This window comes from Ambystoma mexicanum, unplaced genomic scaffold (assembly GCF_040938575.1).
Source record: "Ambystoma mexicanum isolate Mex_15411 unplaced genomic scaffold, UKY_AmexF1_1 Mex_scaf68, whole genome shotgun sequence".
NCBI lineage: Eukaryota > Metazoa > Chordata > Amphibia > Caudata > Ambystomatidae > Ambystoma > Ambystoma mexicanum.
In genome coordinates, this window is record NW_027182486.1 from 1,281,313 (window position 1) to 1,293,031 (window position 11,719).

The following is an 11,719-nucleotide window of genomic DNA, read 5'->3' on the forward strand; positions in this document are numbered from 1 at the left end:
TGCTGATGTTAGATATATCAATCGTACTCTCATCTAGCTCCTGATTGAGATCTCCTTTTTGGTTTATCTGAGTATTGCTGTTTTCTTTCATGGATGATTTTTTGTCTGTAACTGTTATCCATTTTGTCATTAGTTCATTTGTTTTAGTTGTTTTTTCCGTTTTCTTCTGGGCCTGTTGTATGTTGGAATTTTCCAGTTCTTGTGGAATTTTAGAGTGATCGGCTTTCCTTTCACTTTTTGTCAGTGACTCAGTTTCGTTCAGCTGATCTCTTGGGTTCATATGTTTTTTGATGCTAGTTGGTTCTCGTGTGTCTTTCTTGGGTTTGTCTTTGTTGCACTTTTGTGTTGGTCTCTCAGCATGCTTTTCCAGTGCTTCATGTGGCTTTTTTCCGTTATTGATCTCACTTGTTTCCGTCAGTATGGTTTGAGTGCTGTTGTTCACTGCTTTTTCCTTGAATTGAAACACGACGTTCTTTCCTTGATCTATTTTATCCGTTTGTGTTCCTTGGTTTCTTGTACTAGCCTTCCACGATTCGAGGGCCAAAATGTATCCTTCTAAGTGGGTCAGCTTTGAGTTTACAGATGCTAATATTGAAGTGTGGTCCTTCAAAGTATCGTTGATGGTCTCATATAATTTTCCAAATGGTGTTAGACCAACTGTCACTGCTGACATCACTAGTTGTAAATCCGGCTTTTTTCCAGGTGAATTTTTTTCTTTTATTTTTGTGGTTTCTTGTCCCGGTTTAGTTTTGTTTGGGGTCGAATAGAGTGGACGCAAAGCCTCCACCGAGGAATCTTCTTTTCTTTGCTGGCAAATAGGTTTCAGATCTGGATTCAATTCTCTGCGCCGAACCATGTTTTTGTAATTTAGTATGGCCTCTGCCAGCTGTATTTCTTCTTGACTTCTTTCACGAATGGTGTTTGGTTTCTGTATATTCTCATGGATCGTTTTTGCCTCAATTGTTGTCGTTTCTTGATTTGGTTTTCTAGTTTCTTCAGTTGCAAAGTTTTCTTTTGAAGATTCTTCTGTCAGTGTGACTATCTTCTTGTTGTTTATACATTGAGTGTTTAGGTTATATCTCGGTTTCTGATTGTTCTTATTTTCTTTAGATGACGCTTTGATTTCCAAGATACTTTCTTGTTCCTTGTTTTGAGTCATTTTCTTTGCTCTTATACAAGTTTCAGTGTCTGATTTTGATTTTTCTGGTTTATCTTGAAGGGTCTCATTTTGGCCAAAGTGCCATCGTAATTGGGGTGTCGAAGTTCCTATTACCAGGGAATGCGTTGCTGGTATTTGTTTGAGTGGAATTCTTTGAGGGGGGGATTCCCTCCAATATTTCCATATCAGAAAGTTCAAATCGATTCGTAGTGGGAGTTTTCCCTAACTTCTCAAAGAATCTTCCGATCGGGTTGTTGGTCTGTGGCGTCATTTTACCTTGTTTTTTTTTTATGTGGTTTCAGTGCGGATTTGGAGATTGGAGTTGATGAAAAAGTAACGTCAGGAATGCTGACTTCTGTTTTTTGTAAGTTTCTATTATTTTCGAATTCTTTGGTTTTTAGTTCCTGAGTATTTTCTTTACCCATGTTGTCCTTCTGGTCGACATGTGAGAGGTTCAAATCCTTTTGGGACGGGATCTTGTTACTTGGGTCCATGGCTGGGTATGTTTGTAGTTTGACCCAGTTATGTTCTCTCAAGATGTTAGTGTCGTCTGGTTCTGGACCATCTTGATCTGTCAGGTATGATATGGTTCCGTTTATTGAACAGTTTTCTCTCCAATCGGTTATATTCAATTCAGGGCTTGAGAGATCTGCCCTGGCTGTTACTGGGTGTGTCTCTGTTTGAGTCAGCCTTTCAAGAATAGGAGGACACGTGTTGCTCTCTTTTTGCTTCTTGAAAGAGGTATAGTCTAAGTTTTTTAGACTTTCTTCTGTGAGGAAGGTCTGTTGTAATGATTTAGCTGTGTTCAAGGTATTACGTTTATTTTGTTTCGGGTTAACCGAGGTCCGGCTGTGTTTTTCGCCGGTCTCTGTCTCATGGTTCTTTATGGTGATAGATACAGAGTTCGTTGTCTGTGGAACTCTGACGGGCCCGACCGGTGTTTCCTCTTTTTCCTCCTCCGTCTTGTCTCGTCGTGCCTCTTCTTGGTCCACAGATGGACGCGAGCCCGGGAACTGTGCGGATTTCTCCTCTTGCGTTAGACTTCTTTCACTAACCGACGCCTCCCCTGGTTTTGGATTCGAGCACCCTTTTCCTTCCCTTCCACCAGCTGCCGCCATCCAGGCGGTACTGCAGCCAGATGTGCTCCCTTCTCGGACCCCAGAATGATCGTTGGCACCAGGCGTATCCGACGAGCATGCGTCGTCACAAGTAGGTAGGTTGTATCTGTGTGGGGAACGAAGAGGGGGTATTGGGGTGACAGTATTACTATGGGGTGTGTGATGGTCATTTCAGGCAGGCTTTTTGTTGTTAAGAGGCCACTTCGTAGTATACGTCCTGGTTCATCGGTGATGTTAAATAGGGGGTCTCCTGGGAGCGGGCAGCTATCCTTGCCACTCTGGGTAGCCGTCACTAACTTCTTCATGTTAGTTTGTGGAGTTTTGGATTTTTCTTTTATTAGATTGATCTGACTTTAATTTGAAGATGGATGAATACAGAGTCGATATGCCAGACCACACTCCTTGTTTGGTTTTATACAGCTGAACACTGAAACATTTTTAAGTCATAATCTCCCAGCACTTACCCGCGAACTGCCGGGACCAGCCGGAAACAGCCGAAACAGTCGCGCCCTTTACTCCTGAGCGGGCTTCACACCGCAAGGGTCGCGCTGTTCTGCTTTTATGCAGGAGGACTTCCTGGAGGTGTGGTCAAAGCAGTCACGTGACAGATGTCACATGGGGATTCACAACAATGAGCCGCTCGCTTCAAACTGCTGCCAGCTCCTGCTGACAGACTCACGCGAGTCGGAGCGGCTTCTTCATGATAAGGTGATGAATTCAGGGTGTCAAAATGCATCAATAAGCAGTATCCCAGCCGAACAGCCGATACAGTCGCGCCCTTTACTCCTGAGCGGGCTTCACGCCGCAAGGGTCGCTCTGTTCTGCTTTTATGCAGGAGGACTTCCTGGAGGTGTGGTCAAAGCAGTCACGTGACAGATGTCACGTGGGGATTCACAACAATGAGCCGCTCGCTTCAAACTGCTGCCAGCTCCTGCTGACAGACTCACGCCAGTCGGAGCGGCTTCTTCCTGATAAGGTGATGAATTCAGGGTGTCAAAATGCAGCAATAAGCAGGGTCCCAGCCGAACAGCCGAAACAGTCGCGCCCTTTACTCCTGAGCGGGCTTCAAGCCGCAAGGGTCGCGCTGTTCTGCTTTTATGCAGGAGGACTTCCTGGAGGTGTGGTCAAAGCAGTCACGTGACAGATGTCACGTGGGGATTCACAACAATGAGCCGCTCGCTTCAAACTGCTGCCAGCTCCTGCTGACAGACTCACGCGAGTCGGAGCGGCTTCTTCCTGATAAGGTGATGAATTCAGGGTGTCAAAATGCAGCAATAAGCAGGGTCCCAGCCGAACAGCCGAAACAGTCGCGCCCTTTACTCCTGAGCGGGCTTCACGCCGCAAGGGTCGCGCTGTTCTGCTTTTATGCAGGAGGACTTCCTGGAGGTGTGGTCAAAGCAGTCACGTGACAGATTTCACGTGGGGATTCACAACAATGAGCCGCTCGCTTCAAACTGCTGCCAGCTCCTGCTGACAGACTCACGTGAGTCGGAGCGGCTTCTTCCTGATAAGGTGATGAATTCAGGGTGTCAAAATGCAGCAATAAGCAGGGTCCCAGCTGAACAGCCGAAACAGTCGCGCCCTTTACTCCTGAGCGTGCTTCACGCCGCAAGGGTCGCGCTGTTCTGCTTTTATGCAGGAGGACTTCCTGGAGGTGTGGTCAAAGCAGTCACGTGACAGATGTCACGTGGGGATTCACAACAATGAGCCGCTCGCTTCAAACTGCTGCCAGCTCCTGCTGACAGACTCACGCGAGTCGGAGCGGCTTCTTCCTGATAAGGTGATGAATTCAGGGTGTCAAAATGCAGCAATAAGCAGGGTCCCAGCCGAACAGCCGAAACAGTCGCGCCCTTTACTCCTGAGCGGGCTTCACGCCGCAAGGGTCTCGCTGTTCTGCTTTTATGCAGGAGGACTTCCTGGAGGTGTGGTCAAAGCAGTCACGTGACAGATGTCACGTGGGGATTCACAACAATGAGCCGCTCGCTTAAAACTGCTGCCAGCTCCTGCTGACAGACTCACGCGAGTCGGAGCGGTTTCTTCCTGATAAGGTGATGAATTCAGGGTGTCAAAATGCAGCAATAAGCAGGGTCCCAGCCGAACAGCCAAAACAGTCGCGCCCTTTACTCCTGAGCGGGCTTCACGCCGCAAGGGTTGCGCTGTTCTGCTTTTATGCAGGAAGACTTCCTGGAGGTGTGGTCAAAGCAGTCAGGTGACAGATGTCACGTGGGGATTCACAACAATGAGCCGCTCGCTTCAAACTGCTGCCAGCTCCTGCTGACAGACTCACGCGAGTCGGAGCGGCTTCTTCCTGATAAGGTGATGAATTCAGGGTGTCAAAATGCAGCAATAAGCAGGGTCCCTGCCGAACAGCCGAAACAGTCGCGCCCTTTACTCCTGAGCGGGCTTCACGCCGCAAGGGTCGCGCTGTTCTGCTTTTATGCAGGAGGACTTCCTGGAGGTGTGGTCAAAGCAGTCACGTGACAGATGTCACGTGGGGATTCACAACAATGAGCTGCTCGCTTAAAACTGCTGCCAACTCCTGCTGACAGACTCACGCGAGTCGGAGCGGCTTCTTCCTGATAAGGTGATGAATTCAGGGTGTCAAAATGCAGCAATAAGCAGGGTCCCAGCCGAACAGCCGAAACAGTCGCGCCCTTTACTCCTGAGCGGGCTTCACGCCGCAAGGGTCGCGCTGTTCTGCTTTTATGCAGGAGGACTTCCTGGAGGTGTGGTCAAAGCAGTCCCGTGACAGATGTCACGTGGGGATTCACAACAATGAGCCGCTCGCTTCAAACTGCTGCCAGCTCCTGCTGACAGACTCATGCGAGTCGGAGCAGCTTCTTCCTGATAAGGTGATGAATTCAGGGTGTCAAAATGCAGCAATAAGCAGGGTGCCAGCCGAACAGCCGAAACAGTCGCGCCCTTTACTCCTGAGCGGCCTTCACGCCGCAAGGGTCGCGCTGTTCTGCTTTTATGCAGGAGGACTTCCTGGAGGTGTGGTCAAAGCAGTCACGTGACAGATGTCACGTGGGGATTCACAACAATGAGCCGCTCGCTTCAAACTGCTGCCAGCTCCTGCTGACAGACTCACGCGAGTCGGAGCGGCTTCTTCCTGATAAGGTGATGAATTCAGGGTGTCAAAATGCAGCAATAAGCAGGGTCCCAGCCGAAACAGTTGCGCCCTTTACTCCTGAGCGGGCTTCACAGTATACTGAGCGGGGGTTGCGGGGGAAACCCCTGCAGCCCCCGTAGTATGTAAGTGTGTTCGCATGAGAAAGGTGCAAACTTTTGGTAGTTCGCACCTTTCGCATGCAAACTTTCCAGCCGTGGCAAAATCAGCCGTGGCCGGATCACTTAGAACCGGACTAGGATGGTAAAGAGGAACAGGGATGAGGAAGAAGTAAGGGAGTTGGGGCAGAAGACAACTGAGATGAGCAAGAGGTAGAGGGAATGGACTAAGGAAGAGGGACAGTATAGAAGAAGTGGAAGTAGGAATGGAGCAAGCATAAGAAAAGAGGACTGGGACACGAAAGGGGGACTGGGAAGGGGAAGATGAATGAGGACATAGATGAGAAGGAGGGTCATAGACAAAGAATAGGGATTTGTTTGAGGAAAAAGGAGAGGGACTGGGAAGTGAAAGTGGGAGAGGAAGAAGGAAGAGGGACTTCCACATGTAAGAGAGACCTGGATAACAAAGATGAAGAGAGTCTGGTGCCAGGATTTGAAAGAAGATTGGAATGAGGAGGAACAATATGGACTGTGATGAAAAGGAGGAAGGAGGAGTTTGTATTGGGATGAGCAAAATATGGACTAGGACAAGGAAGAGGGACACGGGTGAGGAAGAAGAAGAGGGCCTGGGACAAAAAACAGGGATTGGGAGAAGGGGGCAAGTCTGCGGAGCAGCAAGAGGGAACTGGAGTGTTGAAGAATGTCTGGACCAATGAAGAGGGAAGGAGAAGAGGGAGAGGAACCTGGTGGAGGAAAAAGGAAGAAGCAAGAGAAAGAGAGACAATTATGATTAAGACAGAATGGGACAAGGAAGAGGAAGGGGGACTGTGATGAGGACAAGGACTGAGAAGAGGGATGGTGATGAGGAAATCAATGAGGGAAAGGGGTGAGATTGAGGCACTGAAAAGAGAATATTAAAAAGGGAATGTGATGAGAAAGAGGAAGAGGAATTGGAACGACGAAGGGGGCGAGGGACTGCCCAATGAATGGGTTGGGTTGAGTAAGTGGGAATATGATGAGGAAACATGAACTCTCTGCTGGTTGTGCCACTTAGAGTGAAGGGGGATAGCTCACAGATTGCACCCTGCTTGTAGCTGATGTCCTGTGCTACCTCAGCTGGGAATGACGAAGGAGAGGTCTGTGAGTCCTGCTTCAGGTTTTGGGAGCCTGTGGGTGTTAGGGAGAATTCTACAGAATGTCTAATTTCCCTTACCTATTGAGTCCCTCAGCAGCTTTTCTGGATTTCTAGCATTTATTTTTTTCACCTGGTAAGAGTGTGAACCTTTTTTTCCCACTCTTACATGTGTTTTGCTGTGTGTTTTACATTATTGTGTTCATAGACTCTGGAGTCTCACCTACTCCATAGGCATCATCTTTTTACTGTGTGTCACACCGCACCTTAAATGCATTGACAGAGGGTTGTCTTTTTCAGAATTCCCACTTTAAACTCCATTTTCTGGGACTGACTACTGTCTCCCAAAACATGTAAAGTTGCCATTGACTTTATTAGTCTTTTTAAATCTACAGACCCAGTACAAACTATCTTTCATAGAGTACTGGAAAGGGTTAATAGTTATCCTTTTTGTCTGTTTCTCATGGAACATTATTTCATTCCCCTTTCTTTAAGATTTGGCTGGTGGAAGTGGTATCTACCATTTTTTCCCTACCGCAGACTATGAAAATAGCCTTGGTACTGTTTTAGGCTAAGTTAGTAGCCTTGAACTTTAACTTGCTGGACCCCTTTTAATTTTATTTGGTTCCGGCTGGGTTTATTCGCCATTTCTTTTTGTAAAGGTCTTTCTCGTGTTTTACTCTAAGCGCCAAACCAGGTCTGGTTCCTTCGTTCACCGTCCTTTGGCGGGCTTCTGCACAGAAGCCCTCCTTAGGCGCCTGAGAGTCTAGATAGACAGGATATGAGGTAGGGGTTTTAGGCCCCCTGCACAGGGTCTCCTTGGAGACCCAAGTCACACTCTTGTTTGATTGGCTAGGTGACTGTCCCACCAGGACAGCCACCCTGCTGTGTGATTGACAGCCAGGCTGTGTGAATGGGGGAAAACTGCATAAAAAGCAGGACTCTTGGACTTGGAAGGCAGAGTTGCCACTGGATCGAGAGAGCCAGCGAGAAGCTGAAGGAAGACGACTGCTGCATCTACTGGACATCCTGGTGAAGCCCTGCTGCAGGTCCGAATCGCCTGAACTTCGTCGACAGAGGAGATCTGGAAGAAGTCTTCTTCCCTTGAGCCTGGTGGGACCAGCCAGCTCACAAAGCCATGGACCTCCCTCTTCAATCTGGTCAAATTTGCTGTGCCACAGTGAACCGGATAGCCCGCTTGAGAGAGGCCCTTTGTGCTTTTAAGGAGTGCACCTTTTATTTGTCGCTTTGCTCCGCTGCTGGTTTCTTCCCTGAGCAGTGCAGGACCCTCCAGTCTTCCTCCTTCGTGTCAGTCTGACAGTTGCTTCAGGAACCGTGAGCCTGCAGGAGCTGCCAGGAACTACCGCTGCAGCTACAGCATTCTTCTTCATCTAAGGTACTGTTCAAATCCGGTTGTTCGTTCCGTCAGACCCCGGTGAAAGTGTTTTAAATCTTCCGCCTCTCCGAAGGCCGAAGGCTTGACCAACTTCGTTTCGAACTCTTGGCAAAGGCTTAACCGCGAACTACATTGAACTGTGTGATCCTCTGCAAAGACTCTGAACCATTAACATTGGCCCAGGCCTATTGATTTGAATCGTAGTTGTAGTAAACCTTTTCTAGATTGCACTGCTTACTTACTTGTTGGTACTGCTTGATTTTGAATAACCTTGTCTTTCCCTCCCTTTTTAAATTGCTGGAGTGCCATTTTGCTCACACTTCATTTTGAGCTTGTCCAGAATTGATTGGGTGCGGGGTAGTGTATTAAGATTGTGATTTTCTGCTGCTTTATATTAGTGAACTGTTTCCTAATTGATGGTGTAAATAAATGTATATTCTTTTACTCAGAAACCTTGAGTCAGTGTTTGTTTGAACAATAGTAATTGCTGTCCTTTGTGTAACTTCTGATACTGCTCACTTTACTCTTGAGATAAGTCTGGCTGCGCAGCCATTGCTACCACTTTACTGTGTAGTAGAGGCTTGTACCAAAGGTGAATTTGTACTGTCATTTGGAGTCTTAATTGTGTGTGGTGTTCCCAAAGGGTACTGCATATGATTCTGCCTAACAGTGGGTATCAGAGGAAGCCTCCCAACAGCAACATGATGGGGCTTTGGGTGCTTCCTCCAAACACCAGAACTTCGAGTAATGGCGTGCCCACAGGTTCTCCTGACTGCGTAAGCTGCTGCTCAATATGGCAGTTTGTGTTGAAGTCCCTGCAATAGAAAAGTGATATTTAGGCCTCAATGGGTCTTATTATTAGTTTGGTGGTATCTCTGCAGTAAATCTGCAGTGATACCACCAAACGGTATTACCATTACGAACACTTTATCAGCAGTATTAGTCCCCATTAATGTTGGCTGTATTACCGCCGGTGGTAGTACTGCTCAATTTGCCGATATGGGGTGGTAAGGTGGTACAATTACCTCCAGCTTCTTGCTGGAGGTTTTTTCTCCACCTTACTCCCAGACCTGTAGTTGGGCTATGTGGTAATGCTGTGGTAACGGTATTACTGCTGCATTTTTACTGCACTGCGCAACTCGCAAGCCTGTGTCTAATACATGTACACATTTATGTGTGCTGGTGTCTAGACCATGCATATGTTGAACCAGTGCACACAGATGCACATTAGAGTTTCCAGGGCACTAAGGGCAAGACATTCCAGGAACCGCAAGTGAATATCAGGTCCCTGTTGATTTCTGTCAGTGTGATCGCTGGAAGGAGTCTGCAAGGCACAAGCTGCATTAGTTTGGAACTAGTGGAGCTACACAGGACTCCCTAGATTACAAGTGGAACAACCCGGTTATAGGTCAAAAGTTTGAATCAAAAGGTTCGAATTACAATTGGTTCGAATCAAAAGGACAGAAAACAAAAGGTTCAAAAAAAAAATATTTACATTTTTTTGTTTTGTTGGGGGGGTCCCCCCAACCCCTGTTTTTGTGGTAAAAAACACTTTTTTTACCTACACGGAAACCCAAAAAAAATATATAATAAAAAAAAAATGGTTTTCGATCCTATTGACTCTCACCTTTTGCATTCAAACCTTTTGTAATCGATCCTTTAACTGGACACCGAACAACCCAAGGTGGAGCCTGTATAAAGGACCATTACCCCTCTAAATATCCAGTCCCCCTTCTACTGTCTATCTTGTGTATTGTCTAATGCCAGGTCTGTGTATCTTTTGTGGCCCATCACATAGTCAGCCATTATGATTCCCTCTATTGCAAGGCACATGCTGCAGGATTTCTCCAAAGACTTTGGTTACTTTTACTGTTGTTCCCTGAAAAAAACATATGTTCTATCCTTAAAAAACATCTAACAATGCACACACAAGTGAAACAGTGTTCTGGCATATCATATACACAAAGAAGTTGGGCAGGCACAGGATATTGTTATTGGCCAATTAAGAATTTGGTGGTATGTGGGTGGTAAATCTGCTCAGATACCACCAAACTGTATTACTGTTATCGTCACCTGTTCTGGCGGTATTACTGCTGGATTACTAGTGCCGGCAACAGTTGTAAATCCCCATTCCATGATTTGCCGGCATTGCCGGCACTGGTAATACCTGTCCTAGTAGTACGGATGATGTTTGCCGGTGAGTCACCTGACTTACCTCCAGTTCTTAGCTGGAGGTAAATCAGGTGCCCCACCGGCAAACTTGTACTTTGCTGGTGCAGTAATGTGCTGGTAAATAAAATTACCGGCACATTATTACTGCACCAGCAAAGTCATAATGATATTTCAAAGTCTTTACTAATGCAGATGCATCCCAGAGAGCTCTACTTGTAAGATGAGAAGAAGAGATACCCCTTCTTAGAAGAAGCTGATTTTACTGCATGTTAAGTAAATATTGACTCGTCTACATATCTGGCAAATTATATATTGCATTTGTTTCCACAGAGAAATAGGGATTGAGAAAGAAGAAAGCATGAGAGGAAAGATTAAAATGCTTATAAAATGTGAAGCCAATGAAGATCATCCAGTAGCGCCGAAGCTTCCGACTCAAGTTGACTGCATCCTCTCAACAACGTTCCTGGAATTTATGTGCACAGATGTGGATGGCTTCCGCAAGGCTCTGAAAGATATGTCATCGCTGGTGAAAATAGGTGGACACCTTATGTTGGTGCTAGCCCTGGGATGCACGTTCATGATGTGCGGCACATACAAGTTGCCTGTCTTATGCCTAGACGAGGAATGTGTGAAAGCAGCTTTGACCGACGTAGGCTGTGTAATTAAAGAATCAAAAAATAATAAGAGAGTTAATCAAACCAAATATTCTCATATAGATTATGATAGTGTGTTCTGCCTTGTTGCATGTAAGGAAAAGAATGTGCAATAACCACATACTTTGGCCATGTAAAAGACAAGTTGTAACACCTGCATGTTGATTCCTCAGTGTTCTCTGGTCATGTCGCCATGTCCATATCGCTTCAGGATTGTTACTCACATGTCGCTGTGTCCATATCCTTCAGGATTGTTACTCACATGTTGCCATGTCCATATCGCGTTAGGATTGTTACTCACATGTCACCATGTCCATATTCTTCTGGATTGTTACTCAACACTGATTGTTTGATTGCAGATATTTGCATATTGATTTTTTAGAAATCGATTTAAAACATTGCAAAGGGTTCGCTTTCGATGTATAACTCATAGTGCCCTTAAAAGACAAACTATAATAAAACTCTTCCCAATATGAGATCATATAATGACTGCATGTCATGATGTTTTCAATTATTTTTGTGAACATTTTGGTACTCATTTTGCACTGAACGCATTGTTAAATATGATCATAAAAGCAAAGCATATTTCTTTTATGTTCCCACTTTTCGGTCCTTGCCTTATCAAGCTTTCTCTAAGAGACATGCCCAGTGGTGTTATTTTGTAAGTATTTCTCACGTGGTTCATGGCCACCAGTTGGGATGGGGCAGGCATGATCAGTGGTGTGTCCAGAAGCTGTATTTAGGAGGGTGGGGGCCCGTACAGTTCCTGATCACATTAACAAGCAAAGATATGTATTATAGTGCAGCATCCACCACTCTATAGTTAAGGTGTCTGTCTAGTGCCATAGGAAAATAGAAAAC

The 11,719-nt window shown here is 46.1% G+C and overlaps 1 protein-coding gene across 1 annotated transcript in view; it reads left to right on the forward strand.

The window, feature by feature from the left end:
* Window positions 1-11,352, forward strand: part of LOC138562813 (nicotinamide N-methyltransferase-like) — a 153,735-nt gene extending 142,383 nt beyond the window's left edge. The window contains exon 3 of the mRNA XM_069642790.1: window positions 10,536-11,352. Within this exon, the coding sequence (XP_069498891.1) occupies window positions 10,536-10,974 (439 nt within the window). The 3' untranslated portion in view covers window positions 10,975-11,352. The remainder of the gene's footprint in view (window positions 1-10,535) is intronic.
* The last annotated feature ends 367 nt before the right edge of the window (window positions 11,353-11,719 follow it).